At 41.0% G+C, this 27839-nt stretch overlaps 1 protein-coding gene across 3 annotated transcripts in view; it reads right to left on the bottom strand.

The window, feature by feature from the left end:
• The window catches only part of ADCY5 (adenylate cyclase 5), a 215419-nt gene that overhangs the window by 88787 nt on the left and 98793 nt on the right, over positions 1 to 27839 (bottom strand). For all 3 annotated transcript variants that reach the window (XM_084524658.1, XM_084524660.1, XM_084524659.1), the window contains exon 2: positions 2622 to 2771. In XM_084524658.1, the coding sequence (XP_084380784.1) occupies positions 2622 to 2771 (150 nt within the window). The remainder of the gene's footprint in view (positions 1 to 2621; positions 2772 to 27839) is intronic.

Here is a 27839-nt window from a genome sequence, read left to right as displayed (position 1 = left end):
AAGAATCCTTTGTTTTATTTCAAATGGAGCACAGAAATTAAAGTCTCCACCAGAGTACAATTTTCATTTTGGTGTAATGACTAGAATGTACTGCAGCCCTCACTGTAAAATCACTTATGTACAAGTGAGGTGGCTGGGACTGCTGTTTTACAAGTCTAACAAGGCAGCAGTCTGACCTGATAAAAAAAGCAAAAGCAAATTCATATATAATTCTCACTTCAAAATACGATGCGAGTATAGTTCCACTGAATTATACATTAAACAAATGCATACCAAGAAGCACTAGTCTCCAGAATAGGCACAGATTAAAGAGTAAAATACAGAATCTACTCTATTTACATACATCCACATGGATATATGTATACGTGGGTGGATATATAAAACACACATCCGTACAATGCCTCTATACTACACAGGAATTTTAACTGTTTATGTTGCACTCTCCCAAGATGACCTCAAAGCATTAACCAATATTCAGTGTGCTACATCTGTCCATTTGTCCTCAGGTTTAATAACACTTATTATTCATCACAAGTTAAGTGATGCAAAGATGTAAAGAAGAAGACAACTTCACAAACAGAAGACAAGCAATGCTAGAAGGAAAACTGCAGTCTCGACACCCAGCCTTTTACTCAAATCCTAAGTATTTGCAGATTATTGAGAATAACTATTTTTTTTTCATCCAATGTTATTTTATTCTGTGTAAGGAACGGTAATTCCTGTTATGATTCTGCCGTAGGTTATCTCAAGTAATAAAATCATTGAGGATTGTCTATTCTGGATTGGACACTCTGGATTGCTGTTTACTTTCTTTCTAATTTTGGATGCTAGTAGAAGCTTAATAAGGGAAAATATACACTCCTTTGCCAGAGATAATCTGCCTGCCTTTAATAGAGAACAGCACACAAGAGCATCGTCAGGTCTCCAGAAACAGGCAAATGATGATAAGAGCGCTGGGCTCTTTCCCTCCATACCTATTTGGAGACCAGCTCTCACAGACACAGGCTGAGCTGCCGGTATTTGCATCTGCTGTCACCTCTAGATTATCTCGATGCATTATGCATAGGGAGGCATCTGAACTGAACCTGGAAATCAATGTCGGCACAGGCTGTAGCAGCAAATAATCTTATTAGGAGTCCCCAGCTGCCAGGATCCACAGTTCCTGCTGGATGTACTGCAGGGCACATCTTAGTGACTGGCTTTGACCTGTGTTTTACTGATGTCCTAGCTTTCTCCTGCATGCTATGGTACCTTTGGGGAGGGGAAGAGGGACAGGTAAAAAGGCCTAAGACTATGGCACTTGTAAGGACATTTTTCATGTGGTATTTCTGGCACAGAAGCTCCTAAATCCAGAACAGCACATTCATTTGAGACATGCAAAGGCAGCCTCTCAGCAGGGAGGACAGACCTGGAATCAATAAATAAAATAGGGTATTCTCTTGGCTCAGTTCTTTCCTTCATTTCAAGGTGCCAAAGGAGGACTGGCCACTTGTTTCATCTTTCTGAAACTACATTTGTGACAAAGGAAAAAGGAGCTGCGATTGTGAATTTGGTATTCATATATATATTGTCAAAATAACCGTAAGGGTTAAGCAGGAAGTATGTCAGCCAGAAGAACCACATAAACGCTGCCAAAAGACTGATCCATAGATGCAGATGGGCTGGGACATGAGGGAAAAGTAAGCTGTGTTGCCACAGAGATAAAAAGATGCTCCACTCGATTCATTCCCCTGACCTGTTCCCCAAGTTCACAGCCACAACCAAGCTACAGGATACCTCTCAAGGGAAGACTGGAAGCCCCATTTCATGATTCCCTTCAAATTGGACGGGAAAGACCACTGCAAAACACGCTGCAGGTTAGAGATGTGTATTAGTAAAGAAATAGTCACACTGCCCAAAAAGTCTTTCATATCTAATCCTGAGGAGACAAGAAGTTCATTGCCACAGAACCCACAACTGAATTAGCGAGCCAATATGGTCGGTCCCCTTGAAAACTGGGCTGTTTATTGGCAGCCACAGGTCTTTTTATAGCACACAAACATTGGACATATTGATGAAACTTACTTTTCAACAAAATAGAATTGACTTGAGGCCTATACGGTGCACAAAGGTGTGCAAGCAGGCAGGGAACCTTGGACAAGGCAAGAAGAGGACTCTCTCTGGAAGCATCAAGGGACAGTATATTCTGTGGCCCAATTTTTATCTCTTTCACTTCAGAAACCTGCCTTATCTGTGGGTAGTGGCTTTGCTGACAAACATACCACATTTTTCCTCACAAACAGGGTCCACCTGAAGCCTGCGTGCTGCATCCGTGTTCAACACGCAGCTCCAATGTGTGCAAAAAAACAGTGCACACTCTCTGTGTACTATGTAATTTTCATCTGCAGAGCAGAGTCCAGAGGATTTGTTGATGTCTGTGGACAAATCCATCAGTGCACTGGGGAGGAAATACTCCCTGAGTTCTCTTTTAAGCCTTTAAAAAGCCTGCTGTCTCCTATCGGCCTATTCTTGCCTGCATCAGTCATCAAGCAAGAGGCCTGCAATTCCAATCCTACAGGAACAATTTGCATGCTAATTCCATTTCAGCAATTTCATTTTTTATTTCCCACTGTTGCTCTTACCTGCTGCTGGTTTTCCCTTTGAGAATGCAGCCTGGCTTGTATGCATTCCCTCGTCTCCTGGAAAGCCTGTCTTTGGGACACCTCTGCTGGGTAGTGGGTACAGACGCCTACAATGTTTGTACAGGAGAAGATGAGAACATTGGAGACCAGCTGCAACAAAAGGAAAAAAAAAAAAAAAAAAAAAAGAGAAAGAAAAAAAGAAATACTTGATTACATTTTGGAAAACTGCCATCAGTAACAAAGCACAGCTAGAGCTCAGCCCATTCCATCACTCCCTGATCCAAGCCATGGTTAAACCTTAAGCTCTTAATTCCAGTGTAGTTCACTTCTCTAGTTTTTAAATACAAAACTTCCATATATGGCCTTAAATATATGTTCTTAACACTGTGTATCACTTCACTGTAAGAATACAACTCTACTAGCAATACTGTAATCTTGCTTTTGGTAATCCAGTACCTTGCAACTACTACAACAAAAATCCATCTAAAAATGCTACTACTGTGTCAGCTAAGGTGCAGCTAGGACTCCTGCAGACAGACCTAACAGAGGAACACAAATATTTCTGTGCTGGTGTACCTACATATCTGGCTTGAAAACATACCAAAGATACATTAAACCGCTACTTTGAAATAGTGCTTAAATAATGAAGGGAAAATGCTGTTTGTTTTTGTTTTTTCTTCACAGGGTTTAAGAGCAATTGGAATATCTATTTCATCTAAAAAAAATTTGTTACAAAATTTTATGTTAAAAATACATTTTTAACATTTTTATGAACATGACTAAAAAAGAGTTATTAAGTCTGGTGTATATTTGGATTGGACAAGTACAAGGGAAAAGCTATGTCGCTCTTCTGCTTCCACATGGATTATGTTTTGTAACAAAGCAATCACATAACTTTTGCTGAAAACTAGTGTTGCAACTCTCTTATTTCCTAACCATTTTTTAATAAAAAGGAAAAAAGCATGCCCATTGCTAGCATTTGGTTCATGTATAATGTTCAAACTGCTTCTGACAGTATCATATAAACATTTCCCTTGACAGAGGTCAAAATACAACTTCTGGAGAGCTGCACAAGCTGTACTGTCTCTCCCTTTGAGGACAGACTTATTTGGAACACCTCTCATCTCTTCTAGGGGAAAAAAAGACGGTTAGAATTGCAAGATTCTTAAAAATAGGAATCTTTGGCCTATTCTCTAATGAGTTCAGACATACCCATTGCCTTTGTTACTAGTAATTTCCAGACCAACCCCTTCCCTGAAAAGGCAGGGCCAGGCTCTGAAGGCAGCACCCATGTGGCTGCCTCTCAAGCCCCAAGCTCACAGGGGATGCTCAGGACTCCCCAGACAAAGTTTAGTGCAGGAGAGAGGAGCTGTCCCCGTGTCACACACCAACACCCCGAAGAGCAACAGTGTCTCAGAGAAAGCCCGCTGAGACTGACTACATCCATACACAGAAGACAGCAGAAATTGTTTTATTAACAACTCTGACCTGAAAGAGGATTTACACAGAAAAATCCCATCTTTCTGTTCAAAAGAAGCAATACGTTAAAGTACAGCCAGCTGAGGGACTTCTCCTCTCAGTGGATGGCTGCCAGTAGATGGCAACACCCAAAGCTCCCGCATCAAAGTGCCGCATGCGCCTGCACTGAGTTCCCTCACTTAGGTATGACAGTAAAACACAGTCACCCACAGGTTTTATCTACATATATTTATATACCCATAGGTGGTTACCATCAGTATCACTTACATGTATCTGCAGGTAACTGGTTTCCAAGGAGGAAACTACTTCTCATCCCTTGCAGATTGCTCCCTCCATCCAAAGAGTCCACACAAGGGACAGAGATAGGGCTACAGTGCAGGTCATACACACACATGCAATAAGCCCCAACCCAAAACTCACATATTCCCCTTACAATTAGCTTCTTACTCAGCTCTTTCTATGGCTGTCTGGATCTTCCCATGTCTGAGGTCCCATATTTCTTCCCCAAACTGATCAGACACCGGACAGCTGCCACCTACATCTTGCCCAGGCACCCTAACCCACTGCTGCGTTACATTTTATTGCTTATAATGAGCAAAAATGTGGGGTTTTAAGGATGAAAAATCCCTACAAAGTACAAAAAACACTAGTGCTCATTGTCTTGAAGAAACATCTTAAGAAAGGAGCAGAAGTAGGCTTTCCTGGGAGTTACTCTGATTCCTGCTCCACGGCTGCATTACTGGCAGCCTGGGAACAGCACTTGTCCAAGTTCAGGATGGTTGGTATGAGCTCAAATGGGTTAACGCTAAGTAGCATGTTTTGCATGGCTGGATTACAGCGAGACTCCCAAATCCTCTCTATTGGAACTATTTAATTTTACAGTAAATGGAAAATTTGTCAGTGCACATAAAACAGCACGCATCACATATTCAAAATGGAAAAAGATGAGAGCACAAATGACTTTCAGGAAATATTCCATTTTCTTTTTTTAACCCCCAAAAGACGAGACTTGATTTCACTTAGAGTTAGTAGTGCAAACCCAAAGCAAACTCCCCAAAATACTGACTCAACTCTTGCACCCAGAACAGCAGACAATGGCTGGTTTAGATGACAGGCAATGTCTCAGGAGTTAACTGAGCAGATAAAAGGAACAGTTCAGTCCTGAAGACAAGCTCTTCATGGGTACATCCTTCATGGGTGTATCCAAGGGACTTCACAGACTGATTTATAAGTCAGACACAGATGACCATGCTTTGTCTAGGGTGAATAAAAACTATATGGCAATGTAATTTTTAAGTAGAAAGACACCTGTAGCTATTCTGTTAAACAGAAGCTCATTTAATTCACAGTGTGGCATCTTTGAGGGATGCCATAGGGAGAGAAAGAGGGAAATCAATGTAATATTGAGAGTATCAAAGACCTGCAGAGATTTAAAACTGCAGCTCCTACTATTTGCAGCAACACTTGTTATGTAGGCAAGAGCATTTGTTCAATATGTGTTCTCAATAATTTTCTTCATGAGTATTTTAAACTATATTAAAGCAGAAAAAAAAAAAAAAAGAAAAGAATATCTAATCTCAATTTTTTCACAGTCCGCTGTCTTAATAAAATAAATTTGTACCCCGTTTGCCAAATGGTACTACAAGCTTATCAGCTTCCTTGCCATTTTGCTATGGTAACCAGCTTCAGTCCCAGGAGGAAAGAAATGATGTAGATATTAAAAAACTGATTCCCTAAGCTCCATAGCCTGAAAAGTAAAAACATATCATGGCAACTATTTCAGACAATCTGTGCTTGAAGAGCTGTTCAAGGCAGTGGGAAAATACAGTTGGTTATTTTGGAGCTGATTTCCTTCCCCTGCCTCGCTAGACATTTAAACTAGGAAGTTTCCTGCCCTTCTGATTTTAGAAAATAATAGTTTATAAAAGACCATTTCACTTACCTATAAATCCTAGATAAGCTATTAAGCTGGCCTACAGTATTGCCATATTTGAGTGTTTCATAAGCTAATATGTTTACTCTTAGAGCACCTGTGTGTGGCAGTGAAATGCTATTATCCTGATGTTACTGAGGCAGAGCTCTTTAAAGGCAATTTAGTATCTAACAAAAAGTACTTGGAGGGTTTCTCAAAAAATTAGCGCGACTTCTTCATTCCCCTGAAATAATAGATCTCAGTCTCATACAACAGCGCAGAGTGGCCAGTTTCCAGTCACTTTGATTTTAGCTCACAACCAGAGCAGTGTAAGGCTTTTGTTGAGTCCCTTGCAGGAAACTGTTTTCAATATTATTTTTTTTTGGTGATGGAAGGAAGAAAAAAAATAGAGAGAAGAAGATGGAAACAGTTTAGTTCCACGTGTTTGAGGAGTTATGAAAACCTGGTATTACAAAATCAAAATTGAGAGCTAAATCTGGTCTGCCTTTATTGTTACAAAATTGATGTTTTGGGCATTTCAGGCAAGACTGAGGAGGAACCCTGATGGTTCAGTGATCACCAAGTCTTCCAGACCATCACAAGCAGAAAGAAATATCAGCTTGAATCAATATTGCCCAGCTTCTCCATACTAACTTTCTATTTGATTACTCTTCAAACACCAGCTGCTATTCAATATGTAATTAAGAGACAACAACATGCTTAAGAGGGGTAGCACCAAGATAAATTTTGTTAGTTCCTTACCTCTGCCAGAGAAAACAAAGATGGTTACTACCAGGAAAATATGGGCCATATTCCTCTGAATATCACAGCTCATTATTATAATCACAGCTTTTATTTTTTTATTTATTTTCCAAGTTACCCTCCTCTAGTCAACTTCTCTTGCAGAGGCTCAGGGTTATTTCTGTTCTGAGATCCCAGTATTGAGCTATTCTCTACTAGTTTCTAACACCACACAGCAATATATTTTTTTCTATTTATTTTTCATTTAAATCAGAATATTTTGCTATTTCATGAAGTCCCATTTTGCAGACACCCCCTTTTCAAGCTTTTACTGTGGGACAGTAAAAATGTCAAAAGGAGAAGGAAAGCACCTAGTGTTTAAGGCCAGGTTATATGGGGCTGTGAGCAACCTGCTCTAGTGGGTAGCATTGGGACTAGATGATCTTTATGGACCCTTCCAACCCAAACCCTTCTATGATTCTATGACACACAGAGACCAAAAAATCACAGAAAACTATCCAGAGGAAACAAACGATGTTTCCCATCTTTCTGGAGTTTTTCACTGCTCTGCCTCTGCTTTTCAGTTCTCATAACTGTTATCCAGTAGGAAATCTTTTGTTAAATCAATTATTGGTAGAGCAGCTAGGTTAACAGCAGACAACAACTGAGTTTCTAGACTACCTTTTATAGTGGTTGTATAGCGAATTGACTAAGGGGACCAATTATTAATTACAGGGGAAAACACTGAAATTAGATTTACTTTTGGGAGTTTACTTTTGAGGAAAAATTGTTACAAAGTTTTAATACTTATCTGAAATAGAATATAAGACCAAAAATATGATGGTGTACAAAAGTGCTAACTGTATTTCTATAGCACCTATGTGTGTGATTCAGAATTGGACACATGGATACATTTTAAAGCTTCAAAAATAAGAAGTGCAAACATGAAAAAAAATTGTTAGGAGGTATAGCTGATGCTGTTTTTTAAACACTTTCCCTGAACAGCAATTAACCCTGTATTGCCTTTTTATATATGAATATCTAGTAAAATAATAAAAATAAACTAAAAACAAACAAGAAAACTGAAGCAGCTACAGAGCCAAAGGCATAATGAAAATTAAGAAGAAAGACAACATCAGCTGGCAGCAAGATCAAATTACTGATGTATTTGTGCTGTATATACAACATCTCCCATTTCCCAAAGCTACAACTAACAGAGTACTAAGAAAGTGAAAACTTGTAGATTATGCTAAAAAGATAATTAAATCGAGTCATGTGGTCCTCTCCTCCTGCTTGGCCAGTGAAGAACAAGAAAAGTACTAGCGAAGAAATTAGGAAGAAGTTTTTTTATTATTACTATTTTAAATGTGACAAGTACTTCTACTGACTTCTTGAAATAACAGCAACAACAAAAGATTAAATCAATACACCAGTCTCAGAACACATTTTCTGAAGTTGCTAAATGGTGCCTTTCCTCTCTGTTCTGCTCCTTCTGTGCAGCTACCACTTATTTGGATCTCGAGCAGCACAGAATACTGATTATAGCCACTATCTTCCAAAGACTTCTCTAAGTGCACTTTATGTATGAGTAGTGATACTGAAGCCAGCTCTGAAAATTTAAATGCTTCCCTATGTCATGGCATAATTTAGCAATCCAAAATCTGCAGAATTTATTGAAGAGTGATGCTCTAGATAGGCAGTGTATCCACGCAGTTAATGTTGAGAACAAAAAAAAATCCTTGTAGAAATTATTTTGACACTTTTTTTGCACATTCCTTCCATTTAGGAAGCCTACAAGGAGCACAAGCTGCCTACTTCAACCTTTCCACTAGATTCTACATTCAGCATGAAGTTACTTCTTGAGAGTGAAGCAGTGGTACCAGGGCTGAAAACACTGAAAGAACCCTCATGCCGCTTGTGAATATCTTTACTGAAGAATTCAAGCCAATAGAAGCACTACACTGAAGCTACTCATTCTGTATATTTCAGTGACCACCTCACCTTTCCACCCCAATACGTGATGCTCTTCTACTTCCAAGGGAAAGACAAACAATTATTTTGCCCCGCATAAGTTCAGTCTTCAGAATAAAAAAATAATATCTAAATCACCTTTAAAATACATACCTGCAGGTAAAGACATAATATACTGCATACCTCATCCAGAGGAAAAAAATAACATTCTGATATTTTTCAATTCTTCCAGTTGTTTCAGATGACAGCCAAATGTTTGCTGCTGCTTTCTTAATTTTAACCTCACACTCTGTTCTACAAGATTTTCATTCATTTACTGACTGCTGTAATAGCAAACCTTGCGTGCACTCCTTCCTGCTGATATCCTCATTGCCATACAGAATACAGAAACATAAAGGACAATATTTATGATTTGGGTTCGTAACTAAAACTTTTAATCACAATTTTATTAAAGAACAAAAATATTACAAACAGATGTATTTTTAGTAAGCTCAAGAGGAAACATTCTTACATCAAACTGATAAATGCTACTTCCTCATCAGTGGGTTTATTTTGTTTGTTTGTTTGTGTTTTGAATTAATTTTTCCACTGGGATTTCAGCAAGATCCTATTTTCTTCAGTTACTGAGTGATAAGGTGCAGAGGAGGAGAATACACTGTCCCGACCAAATCTTGGCATAACACCAACTAAAAGAAGTATTTCCGTGTCTAAATTTTCCTGGAACTCTATCATGATCCCAGCAAAGCATCCTCTGCGTGGTGGCACTGCCTGGTAGGGAGGAAGCTCTCTGCTAGGAACAAAATAGCAGGGAAGGAGATCCCCAGGTCCTATCGGCCATCCTCACTGAATCCCCACAGCAACCAAGTTTCCATGCATCTTTACTCTTAACAAACTCAGCGAGCTACGAATAAAGGCCAGTTTTCACGTGAGGAACATTGATGGAGAATGAAGCAAGCTGGCAGTCTGGGGCCAAGTGTGACAGACAGGGAACAGGGGCATTTCTCCCTTCCCTTGTCCTGTTAACAATTCACCCCTTACCTTATTATTTAAATTGCCACTTCTGCTAAGTTGTTGCACCCAGGCTGTCTCCTCCAGCTCCTTATCTGAGCATCCCACCAGCCAGATGCCTCTCCTCACCACGTGCGCACTGGCAGAAGAGCTGAGCACCAGCAGTGCCCTTGGCCACTTCCAATGCCAACCTCTCGCCAGGCGCTGTCACAGCCTCCACGAGGCAAAATGTGCTAGAAACGGAGCGGGGGACTCCTGCAGCTCTGGGCAGGTTTAACATGCCAGCCCACCTAACTTGAGCCTAGTGAAAACACATCTGTACTACACTGACAAAAGCATGACGCTCCATTTAATACACACTAACTGAGCAAGCAAATGTGTATTTTGATTTGATCCATGATTGGAGCAGGCCTTTGCTTACTTCGCTTTTCTGCATTTTTTTTTTGGGTTGGGATCAGGTTGTACACGGCAGCCAGTATTTTCCTACAACATCTCAGCCGAGGCGACCTCCACAGCCCATCCCAGATCTTCACGGTCACCTCCACAGCTGCCACCACCTTCTCTCTCCATCCTCCTGGCATGGGGTGCTCTGTCTTGCAATCACCCTGCTGCCAGCAAACGCAAACACACTTCACAGAGAAGCATGTTTCCCAAGACCTGTGCTGCTTCCAGTGGCTATGAGAAAAAATGCCCATACTAAATAAGCAAAATTACATCCCTCAACATCAACATCCCTCTGCCTCCCCACCACAGTGCACTCCAGTCCTTAGTGTTTTTGGGAATATCTCTGGGAGCCCTGTGCTCAGACACTGGCAGTGCATCGCCCCTTATCTTCCACTGTCATTTAAGCACAGGCGTCACCTCCAGGTCACTGGGAAAACAAAAATATTTATCTAGTTACATGAAAGTCTTATTTATCTGGGAAAAGAGAGCATTTGCCAATTGCTCAGCAGGCAGAAATGAGTGCCCTAAATACAGTCTGTAAAACATAAAAATCATTATTTCCCAGGCAGTTGAGTGTGTGTTTGAGTTGAGTGGTGGTGGTGAGTTAGGTTGGTTTTGCTTGTTTGTGTGGGAAGAAATAGAAGATGAGAGAAAGAGTGGACTACAGATGGATTATTTTCTCTTGTTTTCATTTTAAGGACAACCCCCTTCCTTCTTCTGTTGCTTCAGGTTCCCACCAGCTAGGCTCCTTCCTCATAAACCCATATCACAACACACATTTTTAATATACAAAACTCCCCAAGAACCACTAAGTCTTTGCTCTCGAACTGAAGCAGTGACTTTTATCACACGCGGCACAGGAGCAGCACTCCTATCAGATAGCACAGAGCATGCACAGCCCCTGCTAACATGCAAGCTTACCTAGGAGGGATCTGAGAGGATCCCAACTGAACACCCAGCTTTAAAAGCCAACGTGCTGCTTTGCCAGCTGTTACACTAAGCTAAGCTTGTGTCTGCATGGGAGGGGTCGCATACAAGCTGAGACTCAGTGTTGTATCTTACAGAGATAAACTGGATGTTTAAATCAAACAGATTCAGTTTCAGCAATGCAAAACAAAACAAAACAAAACAAAACGCAAAATCTCAACCAAATTTTAATTGAGCACAATGGACAGCTTGAAGGCACATTCCTTGGCCTTCAGCTTTGTCATGCTGAATTTCAAAGGTCTACAGAAAAACAATAGTGATTTTAGAGAGAAGCTCCAACAGACTCTTCAGAGCTGTTTATACAGACAAGTGTAAGACAACCTAACTCCTAACTGCAGTGTTTACAATCAGCTCTGTGTAATACAAATTACAGAACACAATTTAGCCTGCCTTTATTTCTCTATATTGAGCCCCTCTTTCCTCTGCTTTTTGACCTGCAATACTTCACTTGTACTGTAACACTCATTGCTGTCCACCTTGGATTCTCTTCTCAGGTCCCCCATCCTGTCTTTCCTCCAGATATACACACAAACACACAGCCTCACAATTCCAGGATCAAACCAAACCAATATTTTAAAATAAGCCAAGATGAACCTAATTCTTTTCTTGGTTACTCAGCTACTAGATGTGCTTTTCGCAGTGCAGGGCACATTTTTAATTGCTTTGCAATATCTGAAGGAAAAAAAAATCAAGTTATATTTTCAAGGCATAAGTATTGAAAACATTCTCCAAGTCCCATACCACGAGACTGCATTGTTAATTTCTTTAAACATTCTGAAATGGCAAGAAGCTGGCTTCTTGAACTGAGATATGCTACAATTGATGGTTATTTTTGCTAGGGCCTTCTGCTCTCGCTGGCAAATGTATAAGATGAATATCCTGGAAATATTGGTATTACAATACTGTAAAAATTCAAATGCTTAACAGAAACAAACAAATCAACATAATTTTGCTCAAGATGCACAATTTGGAAGAGTCTTTGAATTCTGACATATGAAATAAGCTGGGTCTGCTGAGAATTGGGCAGGATATGAAGAAAAGAAATCCAAATTTCTTTAGCTAGTGGAAAATTTTGAGTCCGTAATTGAACATGTACTTTTACTCTCCCAAAGATCATTACCAGAGATTATGCAGCTGAATAGGTTTTCTGAGGTGAACTTAAAATAGACCTAATGTCATACTGACCTCCCCAAGAGGATAGTGTACACCATAGAAGTGGACTTTGAAAAAAAAAAAAAAAAAAAAAAAAAAAAGTGAATTACAAATACTTAAAGTAACCTAATCTGAAGAAGAAATAGAGAGGGGAAAAAAAAAAAAAAAGGAAGACTTTTTTTTTCCAGAATTTTTTGTAACATAACAACAGAACAGTAGAACAGTAAGGAACTTAAGAAACCCCATGGACTATGTAGTTCTCTACTTGTCTCTTAAAAAGTATAGTATCCAAAAACTGATACAACAGTCCTGTTGAAGTTTAAATCGCATTGAATAGCCTTACTTGTTTGCTTTATATTATATACAGTACTTGTCTTTATACATCCCAAAGAAATACTTTCCCTGGAGTGGGTAATATTGATCATAAATAAATCAGTTTGCAGTTTACTTTCCCTGTGAACATCATCTGTTGCTTCACTGCTTAAACACTTAGTCATGATGTTGCAATAGATTTTTCATTTCCAAGAATACAGTACCTGTGCAGATAGTCTTGCCTAGTAAGCCTTTCACAACTCATCATTTTGTATTATTTTGAGCTTTATTAGTACACTTGAAAACAAAATGAGTTTATGAAAAATACTTCAAACATAACTGATAACTAGGAAGATAACTAGACAAGTAATTGCTTTAAGAGGAAAATACAGCTGAGAGAGGCTTTGCTATCTACTGAAAATGAGGTGCAGTTATGGCCTTTATGTCTGAGAACTGAGAGCCATGTGAAAACAAACAAACAAAAAAGAAATTATCAAGAGATAATGATAATTTTAAAAATGGCACAAAATGGTGAGAAATCTTTTAGCATGTGATCAGTTCCGTGCCCACTGTTTGAAATCATAAATTGGTTCTTTGGCATACCACTGTAATCTGATACCATTTGTTGGTCTAAATACAATAGGGAGCTACCAAGTAGATTTTGATAAAAAAAAGCTTTTGATTGGATCCAGTTCTCTATTCTTATCAGTTTATCAACTTAAGACAGATAGAGCTAGAGAAAATGCTGAAATAATCTCCCCGATCTTAGCTCATCAAACACTTCTTAGTGCTTTATGATAATCAATAATGAGCAAACATGAGATACCCCTTCAAAGGCAAAGCAGGTGGTCCTTGACAGATCGCAATGATAACGAATACATCAGCTGGTATACAGAAGGCCCAAATGCTCTAACATGCATCCTGCTGCAGCGCTTGTAAAATCACAGTAAACAGAAGAAAGTCATAACTCCAGATAAGCAGTGCAAACCAAGGAGAAAACAGAAACAGAAGAGACATGTATAAGAGATTCAACTGGGTCTTCTCTACCTTTGACTTCTATCATCCTCTGCATCTCCAAGACAGTCTTTAAAATAAACCAACTATTCTTCTGAGAACTATAATGTCAAATATCTTTCCTAAACAGTAGAAAAGCTTCTCAAAATGCTTTCATCAGAAGTTACAGAAAATAGTATCATGTAACTCTTAAAAAACAAGCAACAAAATCCACCATCTCAGATGTATCTTTTTTGCTTATGACTAAAAAAAAGAGAAGCACAAACATTTACACTTTTTCTCTGATGATTACACATTTTTCTTTTACAACTTGAATTCAGAACTCTATTTTTTTTCCATTGCTTTTTCCACCTGTAAAATAACTTCTGCTCAATAACAAACTAGGTTTACAACCTCTTCAAACGGCAGGTCTGCAGAGAACCAAATGGTCCTCTGTTGCAACACCTAGCTGGCACACAATATTAAACACTATTTTTGTCCTGGGACTGCCTTAACGAGGGAACAGAACTAAGGTTGCAGAGGCCACCTAAATACTGAATAACATTCATCACCTCACAGTCAAATTTTTATCAGTTTCAATCAAGGCTCAGTAGGCAATATGTCACATTGCCTAGCATGAAAGTCCAACTTCACAGCTTCAATTTGCCCTTAAAATACCATTTTTACAGTGTAATATCGGTATATCTGATTATCAGCACCAAGCAGATCTCTGCTATGAATGACTGTTTAATTAGTTCAGAACAAGCTGTGCTGCTTTCAAACAGAAACTAGTTGGAAAATCAGCACTGAATTTCATCAGACTGTCAATACCTATTTGATACAAGCAAATAACCTGAACTTGAACTCCAAGGAGGGTATTTACTTTCCCCACTGTTTTCTTCCACTGCATATGGGTCAGATGCTAGCATCTAATTATGATTTGACCCAACTATGCATACATCAGGTCTAAACAACAGGAAATAGAGTGCCAGAAGTTATCTATCCAAAGGAATTCAGGAAGGGAATTTGAGATTTAAAACAGCAGAAACAGGAATATACTGTTGGGTGACTTCCCATTCCTTTCTTTAACCCAATTATTGTAAGAAGGGTGATTTCTTCGAAGAGGGGAAGGGTAGAGAAAGAAAGACCTAAAAAGTGCATTGTCCTAAGTCCACCATTGAATGTAATATCTTAACAAAATCATTAAAAGCACAAGTTAATGTACCTGACACTGAATAGTGAAGAAACTTGGTTGACCATGAAGTGCTTTTTTGCAAGCATGCCTTCTCAGCTCTGCTCCTGCTTCTCAGTTTGTGTAACATCAGCTCCAGTATCAAAGGAACAAAAGATGCACCTGGCAGTAACAGCTTCCACTTTAAGGAGAAAAAGGTTGGTCCTCGGACTGAAAGCGGATGGAAAATGTGCTCAAGTATATCTATTTGTAAAGTGTCTGGAAGCAGTCAAAGATCCCCTACATAGAAAATCATCTTAATAACAGCAGGTGCAATTCCCTCAGGGGAGGTGAACAATCCTATGCCATGGCATCTCATTTTTTTTCCCCAGCTCTGCAGAATTCCTTCATTCTAACTACAGTTAAATTTTACCCAGAACATGTTCAATCAAGCCCCCTTTTAGCTACTCCATCTATAACAGTTGTATCAAACAGACAGCACACATTTCTTCAGGCTACCTCATGAATAAAAAGGCACGTAGCCTACACCTCTCCTGATCTAGGTATGTTAGGTTCCTATTTGAGTACTCCAGTGTTCCTTGACATAGCTCATACAATGATTCATCAACAGCAAGTACTAAGCAATTAAATAAATTTGGTCCCTATTTTGTTTCACCATGCCAAACTTCTTAATACTCAATAGAGAATGCAACAAAAAAAAAAAGCACAAGGCAATGCACAACATGGACATTTATCCTTTCATGAGAAAGGTTTTAGGCAAATGGACAACAGTGACAGGCTACTTATTACCTTTACCTCTGTTCTCAGTACGTACCAAGGGCATGTCCACAATATTTTTCAACACCCACACTTGGCACTTGCTCAACGGGTGGTAATCGCCACTGATCAAGGAGCTAACACTGGTTCCACACTGTGCTGTGGCCTGAAGCCAGGCTGGACTGAGGGGATCCCAAGGGTACAAGACCCAACCAGAGTTTCTCCATTACAATTTCTACTATGTCAGATCTTCTCAAAACAGAGCAAGAGAAGCTCTACCATTGAATAGCTTATAATGAACAGATGTGTTGTTACCTGTATGTGCTATAATTCATCCCCACAGTATGATTGCTACATGAATCTTCAGAGAACCAACAAACATTTAATTAATCCTCTCTCCACCTTTCACCTCAAGTAGTCAAGCACTTTGTGGTAAGACTCATAAAATATTGGCACCATCACGAGTATTTTATTCACACAACAGAATTATTTAATCACTGAAGCTATCGTTGCTAATTTTTATAACTATCTTTTTTTTTCTTTAAATGATCATTTACCTCTGTCTGTGTAGTAAAGCTGACTGAATTGGAGGGTGGTTGTTTTTTGTTGTTTGTTTTTTTTTTAATAGCCAGTGAATTGAAGGGATATTACACATTTCCAAACCATGGAATGCTCTACAGAAATTCAGGCTAGTTATTTATTGGAATCAAGGGTCCTGAGATCTTCTTTCTATTTGGCAGGATCTGATAATAAGGGAAAAACAGTTGTGACAATTCCATGTACAGGTTTTATTTTATATTTTAAAGAAACCGGCATATTTCTGAAAATACCTTTTCTCATATACTTCCTCTTCCACCACAGTTTGCTCTTATCTGTAGGCTCCCAACTACATTGTTGTCTGCGTACCTGAGTATAATTCACAGAATATCCTGAGCTGGTAGGGACCCACAAGGATCATCGAGTCCAACTCCTGGCTCCATAGAAGACCACACAAAAATCCAAATTCAGGGAACCGCAGCGCACCAGCAACACGCTGCTCCCCCTCGCACTGCAGCAGGAGGAGACAAAATGGCGACCGTGGCTGGCCCGCCACCTGCCTGAGCATTCGAGTCCTTCTCGACTTGTCAAGGTGTGCAGAAAGTGGACTTCCAGTCCAGACCTTGAGGGTTAAGATTCAGCCACAATTTTAGCTCTTCTAGGAGACCCTCTCTATTCAACTAGATATTAGACGGGGTTCCTATCCAGTTTTATTTTGGTAAATTGACCTTTCCCTTCTGTCATTTGGCTATTACCGCCGTTCCTTGCTATGCATGTTACAGAACCCACTTCTAATTGCTCTGCAACAGGTAAATTAAAACCATTTTGTGTACTTTCAAAGTACGCTTATTGGAAATACTCTCCAGCTCCTGTGCTGCAAGACTCAATCACTAATCCATTTAAGCAGCACGAAGTGATAGGTAAGTCAAATGCAAATTTAACTAGGAGATGAAAAAAAATTCTTTTTTCTCCTGGCCCCAGAGGGAAATCAATTTTTGGCACCTGAGCCCACACACTCAAAGATTTTCAGATGTATAACTTGTACCAGTTCATTAAGATGCTTTGATGATGTGGTTTTAGGAGCTGAAACTATCTGTATAAAAAGTTTGATACTTAAAAGCTGTTTAAACAAATGAGCTGCTCCTGAAGTAAAGTGCAGTCTTTGGGCACCCAAAATCAAATCTAATTCATGTACTTTTTTGAACCTCAGAAATCTCAGTTCTTGTTCTCCTGCATGTTCTGGTCTAGCAATTATATCCCGAGTTTTGATGGAGACAAACACTGAGTGGTATTAGCAAATGCAGTGAGGGTCACTGTTCAGAAGCGGAGAGGCTGTTGATTTTATTTCCCACTGGAATCCACTGGGAATAAATGAACTACAGGAATCCAGAAGAACAGCTTGTTCTGGCTTTGCTCTGCTTGAGCAGGAAAAAAATGTTATTAAAATACATACCCATACGAGGACTGAAAACAGGCTGTGAGGTCTTTTGCTGTCAAAATGACAAGCACAAATCTAGACCAATGCTGGCCAAAGCAACTGCCTTTATTTTGATCGCTGTTTTATTGCTTTTTAGTATTATCATTATTATTAGCAATGGCATGTCAGTATTGCTGTCAATATCGCTTCCCTCATCATACTATCAGAGAATGCCCAAATCACAAATGTTTCCTTTCAAACCAACGCTTCATAGTGGTTCCAGCAAGGAAGCTAATGACTGAATAAATACAGGGTGGCAGTCCACTTCTAGCAGACTCAGTCTTTCAAACTAGTACACAAACTACCACATATCCCTCTATCTGATAGACGAGCAAACTCCAACCCTAATACTTCAAAGAAATCCTGCATTAGGCCAATCTATCACTAGAATAACCTACCTCCACACAACACCCCCCCCCAAATCCCACTAGTTAGGTATTGATTTACAATCTTCTGTATGAGGGTTTACATCTCTTTCACTATACTAAACACAACATTTAAGTAGGGAAGGTGTGAGTATTGATCTTAATGCAGTCTTCTTGGTACTTGTCTGCTACTATCTCTTCCCTACCTGCAAACTCTAGATCCAATTTCTGATTTTACCTGCATTTCTACATAGAATAGAAGAACATAGATAGAGTTAATTTTGTATCATCAGAAACTGCTCTAACAAGTGTTATGTGATTTCCTACTTGATCATTAACCTGTCAAATTCAGCATAATAAACCCTTCACCAGTTTAAGGAAATACAAAAGACTTGTCACAGTGAGAATTTTAAGAACACGACAATCATGTATAAATTAAACAAAAGTACTGATGCTACTTTCCACAGCTGGATCTGCAAGAAATAACTTTCCACCTTCACACAGTAAAAGCAACTGTTTCTGAAAGAAGTTTGTGCTTTTTTTAAATTTATTAAAACTTTCTAAGCTTTCCGTGCAAAGGACTTGTCTGAATCACAGAGTCACTCAAAGTGACACTTGAATGCTTTTCAGGAACCAGGCAATGGTCTGGTATACATTAAGTTTATAATCTATATTTCCTTGTAGTCTATCACAACCTAATCAAACTATGTCAACAAGCGTTAAGAAGGGAGAACCAACACAGTAATTTTCCAGCCACGTTATGCCAGCTCACAAACGCCAAACTTTCCCTGCCAGTGTATCTGCAGAGCCTGACAAGTCAGTGCATTAAGTGTACTGCAATCTAAGCTGGAAGCAAGTTAACACTGGCTGATTTTCTAATACAGCGTTCAAATGCAAGAAATACTTCCAAAATCTGTACAAGCAGTATGAGGACAATATTCCAGATGCAACTTGCACTCCTGAGTTTGGAAACATCTGCACTAGTGGATAAAAAAGCCTTTTATAAGCAGTATCAAGTTAACGAACTTCCCCAAAGTGTAAAGAGAGCCATAAAACAGATATCCTTAAGTGGTAGGACACTGAAATAATGAGGGCTATAATTCTGTAGGAGGAAATTCAGCCTGTTTTTATCCCCTCTCAGTGATTTTTGCTAGCTAGCTCCACTAGCTACAGCTTTCCTAGAAAGAGGGTCTGGAGGCTGGACAGGGATTTCGGGCTTCAGGGTGAAGCCTGTTCCCTGCCTGTTCAACATATTCTGCTTAGTCTTTAACCAGTGTCCCCTGCTGCCACAGGATTTAGCACACCAACCATGATAAACCACGATGTGTATCATCTCCCTCAAGAGATCATTCCTCACAAAAAGAGGTCAGTCCTCAGGACTTAAAAGAGAGGGTCTTCAAGGGTATCCCAGAAGGCTTCTTCCCCTCTTTCTGAGTAACTGGTAGATGGAGCTCTTTGGGTAGTCACACGAAGGAGGGCTTCTGGCTGGGACTGGCTGTCCCTGCTGAGCATATCTTTATATAGCCAACAATTTCTCTGGTGAAGTGAGCAGACAATACTCCTGGTGGCCTTGTCTGATAGCAGTGGACGAGACTGTCCTTTCTCATTTGCTCACTTCTTCACTTGTAGCCCTGCTTGATTTATTTGTAGCAGCAATACGTTAATGTTATCTGACAGCTACTATTAAAGTGTCACAAGCATGTGTATGCAATAACGCAGATGCTGCAGGGAATCCACTGCAGGCCACTGTCTTCCCAGGCACAGAAAGCAAGGGGAGGGAGGGAAAGTACCTTACAGAGCAGAAATGTTCCACTGTTTTCTACTGCTCTTATTTGGAGGGGGAATTGACAGATAGGGGCAAAGGTTAAAGAGTTAAAAGACATGCAGAAAGCATGGCAGTGCTCAGACATAATCAATGTTGCAAGCTTTGTCACCTGTGACCTGATATTTAAAAAAAACACAGCAAAACCAAAAAACACCTGCCCTTAGTACACCAAGTAGATGGGAGATATGGACTGTCAGAATTTTAGGAGATGTAAAAAAAAATCATTTGTTTTTCAGCTTCCTTCTTCACAGCAGTATAGAAGTGTGGTGATAAAATGGCAGAAGTTTGGTCTGACGACATTTACAACCTCCACACCCCCTCAAGTACTTACAGATCTATCGTTTTAACGCCCTTGCAAATGAGAGAGATATTACCCTCATGTTTCATATATACAGAGGGAGCAAAGAATTTGTCCAAGGTCACAGAAGAAACCAAAAGCAAAGCCAGGATTTGCATACGGATTTCTCAAGAACCAAATTGCCCAATACTTTAACGAAAGCATTCACTAGTTCCTTCTCTGTCTCAGCGTCCGTGAGAACAGCAATGAAGGAAAAACCAAGCAAAATATTCCTGCTATGTCACTTGAAGTGAGAAATGCTGAAAAACAAAGAATTTGCCTTAACCATACACTCTTCCCTTTATGAACTCTGAGGAGAAAGTGGTTCCAGGTCCAAAACTCATGAAAGGCTGGAAACATTTGACAGCTGTAGAAATCTCAAATAAATAAGAAATAAATCCACTGTGAGCCAAAGAATGGTATCTTCATAAAAAGAATCAGAGAATTATTTATATTCTGCATGAAATAACTTTCCACCTGCAAGTGTGATGAGGACTTGTAGGAACCTCACTGGCCATTCTTTATAATCTCAGTGAAAATATGAAGCAGTTTGTACTCAGTATCTGAAGGATTATGGATCAGAATGATTGCTACTATATTCACAGAAATTCAGTGAACCAGGTAATAGTATAATTGCGTGATTTTTTCCAGGGACACTGAAAACATCATCCAGAAAGTTGGAGCTAGGATGTTTCTAATCCTATCTGGCAGACAAGCACAAGCCTCTGAAGCCCAATTTTGGTAATAAATTTACATGCCCCCTTCCCCTGCTTTAAAAAGTTTTCATTATAGATACTTTTTAAACTGTTTTCAATTCACATAAACAAATAAATTAAATTTACCATGTCTTCTTGCTTGCCGGAGTGAGCTGAGTCAGCCAAGTTGTCCTGCTGATCACACAAAGGTAGTAACCCTGGTGGTCAGGCAGGGAGTATGAAACAAGGACAAAACAAGGTGCTGCTCACACTTTCTTTGCGCCCATGCCACACGTCTGATGTGGTGTGATAAAGGTTCCACCAGGCAAGGTGCACCAAATGTAGGGCTGAGAAGATCGCTCCGTTTTCTCTGGTCAGAGGGCTCTCACACCCCTCCTCATGTGGCCTACGTGCAGTACAAGTTTTGCACAACAGTTAGGATGAGCCTAAAGGTGGATTCAAAACATTTACTCAGGACACTAATACCTGTGTCTGCAGTGGTTTCTGTGGAAACAGCAGGGCAGGGAACTAAATCCTTCTAGAAAAACCTGCAGTGTAGAGCACTTTGCTTAGCCACTGCCATCGCTGTCCCAATACTTTTCTTTGTACTCAGCACAGTCAGCAACAAGTCTGATAATCCTAGGAACAACTGGGAATCAAGCTGTAACCTCTTAACTGCATCATCTACCTTCCCTCCTTCCAATGCCAATATGGTTAAAATACAGTACAGGTCAGATTTGCACAAGTATTTAGGCCAGATGTGCAGATAAGCAGCTAAACTATTTAGACATACATTAAATCACATTAAGTGCCTATCCGCGCCTTTTTAAACCGAGCTTCTTTCCCTTTATCAGATTCATAGTAATTTAATAGGAGCTGATTAGAAGCGAAGGTCTCCAGGGCCAATGCACAAAGTTTACTCCAGTTCACTCCAAGCCACAACCTCAGCCACAGCCTACTTGTTGCTGTGTGAGCTGAGGCACAGCACATGCAAAGAGGTGCCAGGCAAGTAAACCGGGGAGAGCAGGAGCACAAATCGTGAGCGCTGAGCTCCGCAGAGCATCCAAAGACCACGCTGGCGGTGTCTAAGTCGGTGCACTGCAGTCTGCTGTGTTTCAAGCTGTGCCTTGGTTTAGAGTCCCCCTAAGGGGAGAAAAATGCACTAAAATCAAAGGCCAAATAAAACATGCTTTAATTCTCAGCCATTAAAAACTCAGCTGCAAATATAACCGAAGCATGTTTCTTTTTAAAGAAACAACACAACACTTTCTCCCTCCAGCCCTGATGACTTCAAAGGCTTCAAAAGGAACTTGATGCCACGACCAGAGGCAAAGCTGCCTTTAAGTGCTGACTCCTGCAGTCCCGGAGATTTTGAGGTCCCAAATTCTGTTGTGATTCTTTACCCTCAGATGAATTATAACATTTAAAAGAAAGAATAATAATAAGATGGGATGCAGTTTCCAACATGGCTGTTTGAATGCCCACGTGTATGGCAAGAGCTGTGGGCTGAGTCAATGAGTGCACAAAGCCCATGATTGCAAGACATGATCTTACAGGTACTACCAGTATACCCCAGTTTGAACCATCTCATCCCACCAGTGCATGGCCAGCCACAAAGGGTGATTTCTTACATCCCTCTCCCCTCTTTCTTCATGGTTCATGCTACCAGTCTCAGCTCTTGATCAAGTTCAGCACTTGCAGAAAACATGTCTGAAAGCCCTTTCAAAGTGTCTTCCCCAATGTGCAATAGGCACAACCCACTAAGTCCGCAGAGCTTTAATCCATGGCCTGGCACACTGACTTCAAAAGACACCGAGCTTCAAAAGACACATCACACACACAGGCTCGGGGCTCCAAGGCACAGGCTATGCCTTCTCCTTGAATTCAACACCAGACACCTGCTGGCTTTCCCTCATCCCTAATGTAGCCTCACAAAACCCATTCATGGCCCAAAGCCATAGACTAAGGTGCAGGCTGCCCCTCAAATACAGCAAACGAAGGGCTAGAGGGAACAGGAAAGGAAGGATAAAACATCACCAGAAAAGAGATTGAACCCCATGGCTACCGTGTACTTGGATGAAAGATTGATTCCTTGCTTTTGCTGATGATGTTGTGGTACAGGCTGCACACGAACAAGGCATTCCTGAACTTTTAATTTATTACATGTTCCCAGCAAGCACAAACATAAAAGCTACTTTTGGGGATTTCTTGTTCCTGCACACTTAAAAACAATGCAGCCATGCTGAACCTCCTCGGCCACTGCTGGTTCTTTGGAGAGATGGTACAGTACAGGCAAGAGCCCACCGTCCTTCCCAATTCTCTGTCAAAAAGATGGGAACACAGGGAGAGGAAAGAAGCTGAGGAAAAAACTGGGTGAGCAGACCCATGCCTCCAAAGCAGCCCTATCTCTTCTTTAGGTTAAACTGGAATGAATGCAACCCTGGATTAGAAAGCATCTTGCATAAATGCAGATGCTATCCACAAAAGCTTAACTTCAAAAGAAACAGACTGAAGGATGCTTGCCATTCCTGCCAGTGCAATATCCAGCCACCTGCAGTCCTTTAGTCCTGTTACTGAGGATAGCAGTACCAAACGCCAGCTTAGTTCCTTCAGTGGGAGTTTAGTCAGATTAAACCCTGAATTTCTAAGAAGTGAAATCAGTGCACTTACTGCAGCATAAAGAATTGTTACTTCTCATCACCTGTCTCTAAGACTGAGAAGGTGTTGAATCCTCTCTATCCCACCAAGCCCCAACCAGCTCGCTGAGTCCCAGTCTGGCTGTGAAGGCCAACTTCCAACTTCAACCCAAAGCACTCTTTCCTCCTCCCATGCCAGCCTTGTCTTCCCCAGAGATGCATTTTCTCATGATAATGAATAAAACCTGTTTAGTTGTTTTTCTAAATTCAATTTCTAAAAAGAAACAGCAAAAAATAACAAGCAGACAAATTTTTCTTTACATTTTTCAACACAAAATAGTTAAGTGTGCCTAAGGGTTTCCAGGCCAGCAGAGTTTTCTTGTTTTATTTGTTTATTTTAACAGAAGTAATTTGGAAAGCATGAGAGCAGGACGTACTGGTACCAACTATGTTATCTCAGTACTGCTGCAATTTCCCATAGCCTACACTATCTGCAGGACCTCTGTTTCTTTCTGGTCATTAATTCAGAAACAGCGATAGAGCTGAATAAAATCATGCCCCACAATGAATAGAGGAGCACAGAAACCCTGTATTTGACTAGCACTTCCCAGCCGCTGCCTGTACAGAAAAAGCTTGGCATGGGCAATGCCTTAAAAACTCAAGCGCTGATGAAGCCTAGATTTTGTAGACAAGTTGCTTACTGTTCAGAGGTTACAGGAAACCTGTGCTGCCCTGTGCCCAACCCCTCTCAGCAGCCTGAAGCCCTCCTTGCTGCATTTCAGCTGCAAAGCAAGCAGCCGACTATGCTCAGGGCCGTGCTGCCACAAAGCACATGCTCCCTGTGCCGAGCACATCTGCAGGCTATTTGCAGGCAGAGCGAGCAAACGAGTGCTGTGGATGATGCAGACCATCGGGACGACACGTGGGTGCCCCAGAGATGGTTGTGAGCCCTCCTACACAGAGCTCCAAGCTCCAGTGTTGCAGCCACGTGGCTGCTCGCTGGCTCGGAGGGGCTCACATCTGCCTGCAAAACATCTCGCAGATGTAGCTCAGTTCGCTCTGGAGCTCTTCCTCTGCTGCCGGTGAGCAGCTGGCCCAGGGCAGGTCACCCTGAGTCACAGGGACAATAAATGTCAGGGTCTGAACAGCTGAGCCTGCCCTTCTTTAAAGATCACAGCAACTCCACGCTAACCAGCAGCTCCGGGCTGTGAATGAGCGGCACACCTGAGAACCCTGGGTGGGAAAACAAACAAACAAACAGCAAACACACAAGAATTCACTTGAGTTTAAGTCACAGTGGAGAAATCTGCATGCCCCCCAGATCAGGGAAGGGAAAACGTGCGGGGATGAACCCACCATGCCCTATCACTACCCAGGTCTACCAGATGCCAAGCTAGCAGCAGCAGAGCGCAGAGCTCACAGTGTAATTTCCCTCCAGACTACTCTAAACTTGGAACGTTTTTTTTTTTTTTTTTCCTCTTTTTCCAAATTTATTGCTTCTCTGATTTCATAACAAATTAGCTCCATGTACCATTACAAGAATTGCTTTGCTGTCAGCCCTGCAGGCTTAATTTGGGGTCTGGGAAGCAGAGGGCTCTTCCCTTCTCACACGTTGTCAACAGCCATACAAGGTTTTAAACACTGAGTTCCACCCACGCCTGTCCTTGTACAACCCCAACGAAGCCTTACACAAGGTTGGACAGGTGTAAAATGACACAACGTGACCTAAAACAGTACTAAAAAGACAAATCTGGAGAGAAAAAAAAAGCTGCTGCTCTGACAGTACATATTATTAGACTTCAGTTGACTAAGGCTTTTCAGTTTTTGTGTTTTTTCTTTTTTTAAAGAACATCAACACAGCAAATCGGAGGGATGATAGCGGAAGGGGTAGGAGGAAAGAGATCTGCTGCCAACAGCACATGCTACATCGCTGTTTTCATGGAGCATGTGGTCCCCTTAAAAATGGTCCGATAAGCTGGTGTTACAGCCATCGTGCCACTCATGCCCGGAGAGAATATGAAATAGAAACCAGGACCACGGTGTCGCAGGCAATCTTTCACAGATTTATGTAGGCGACTCTTGAATCTAATTACCTTTTTTCATGTCTACTACGCAGATCTCTTACCGATCATAAATACTATCCATCAAACTAGCACAGGAGCGGATCCAGTTGGGTGCCTGTGCTAGCTGGGTCAACGCTTGTATTGACAGGCAAATGGAAGCAAAAGCCCTGTATTTAAACAATCCATGTTGGGCTTGGATTCAGTTGTGCACGTTAATTGGAAAGCTTGCTCCAAAGCTAGAGAAGTCCTAAATCTGCTGAGTAAGTGTGCAAGCGAGCATGCTGTCATGATGCTGACAGATGATGAATTTGTTTGTGTAGCGACTGCGCGCGAGTGAAGCAGCTTGAAACGCACCCGAGCGCGTGCTCTGCACAGCAGCGATCTCGGCTGCTATTCCTCTGCTTCCAGCTGCTGGCCAGCTGGGTGCCACGGAGCGACGACCCAGGTATACATTTCTGTTTGTAACTAAAGGACCAAGGAACTTTAGCTTAAGGGCACATATTTGAGAAAGGGCCAGCCCAAGGTATCCTAAATTAATGCTGTTTGAAGGAGCAGGAACATTACTCTCATCTTCACCTTGAGTTTGCGCATAGCCAGGGATCTGGGGCTTGAATGTTGTCCTGTTTAACTTGGTCTTCTCCCTTTTTCAGTTCGTCTATATATATGAAACAGGGTAAACTATTTAGGTAAATAGTTTATTTTACAGGGTAAAATATTTTAAAATATTCAGTGTTAGTTTTTTTGTAAGTAAGAAGAACCTACTTTTTTTTTTTTAAAAAACATTCTCTACGTAAGACAGACCCTCCATTCCTTTGCTAAGAGGAAAGCCCTTCTTTTCACATGTTCAGTGTCAAGTAATTCATTCCCAAAGCTGGCTAAGCAGAACTGCATGCAGTACTTCCAGCACTGCAAGGTCTCACTCACTCATTGCATGGCAGAGCTCCTAATCCCTCTCCTACTGGGAGCACTTCACTGAATGCAGCCCAGGGTTGTGCTCGCCTTTCACAGCTCCATCGCTTCAGCAGCTTAGTCACCGTTGGACTGACTCATGCATCGCCATCATTCTCCTTCTCTGTCTTTTCCAACTGATGAAGGCTGAGCGCAGAGCTGAAATTAAATCTAGCATGACTTAAGAGCTGTCAAACTGGTAAGACCCTACCTCTAAGAAGAAAGAGTGCACAACTGCAAAACAAGATTTAAGCCCAAGGTTTCTATTTGTCAACTAAAATCACAGCTGAAATCAGTTGAGAGCACCCTGACAGTGCGCTGAGATGAATTTGCTTTCTCAGATATCCATCTGCATTTGCTGTTCTTCAGACCTATGGCATCCTGTCAATGTGATGCATCCATTAAAACTCCTTGCAATGTGATGTACACTGAATCCTATTTTAGGATTTCTTCACTCATTTCCAGCCCTTCCCTCCATTTAAGCATGCTAAAAACCTACAGCGTTGCTTACATTTAGATGTGGCAATTGCACCACCACATCTCCATATCTCTTTGCAGTGCTCCTTTCACCTTTTCTCCCCTTCTCTCTCTCCCCTGCTGCTCAAGTATTGTCCCGAGGCAAAACAGTTATTCACCTTTAATCCATTCCTAGGTGGTCTTAAACTTAAACCAGGCCTTGGCAGCTGCTATTCTTTCCTTACTCCATTTTTATCTATGTAAATGTTCTCAGGCAGGCAAAATAAGACGTGCTGCAGTTAGGTGGGTAGTCAAAGGACACCGTGCGATGGAGAAAGTTGGAGTTTGTAACACTTCAAAGCCCTACCTGCTGCAACCCAGCACAGAACAGAGCAGGGAAGCAGAACCACTGCTCCAGAGGCAGGTGAATGGTTGCTCTCAGCCCTCGCAAGCCTGGTGCCCTTCCTAGGAAGTAGCAGGGTACCAACAGCCTGCCTGCACTGTGTGTCCGTAGAAATCCTTGGCCAGCAGCTCTCCTTGTGTTCTTGATTACAGCTCAGATCCATTTTTTTTTTTTTTTTTTTTTTTTTTTTGCCTCTGTAAAGTTAGTTCTAAGAAACAGTAAAAATTGATTCACGCTAACGAACCTCGAAGCAATCATCGAGCGTGGAATCTTTTGGCAGCATCCCTGGAATTAAATATTTACTGGACACATTTCTATTCTAGGGACTTAAGCCAAAATGAGAGAGAAGGCATGCAAAGCCAACCTTTTCCAAAGCAAGCACAAAACCTCACACACATAAAGCCACACATCCCCTGCTGAGAGATCACAGAAACCTGGCTGCCTCAGAGATCATTCATCTGAAAGGAAAAACAAGAGTGGACTGGTAGGCTTGCAGGCACATCAGACACCATCTCGGCTGTGGTGTGCC

The sequence above is a fragment of the Aythya ferina genome (assembly GCF_964211825.1).
Source record: "Aythya ferina genome assembly, chromosome: 6".
Classification (NCBI taxonomy): domain Eukaryota; kingdom Metazoa; phylum Chordata; class Aves; order Anseriformes; family Anatidae; genus Aythya; species Aythya ferina.
Note: the sequence above shows the minus strand (reverse complement) of the source record. Positions and strands in the feature narration are given on the sequence as shown.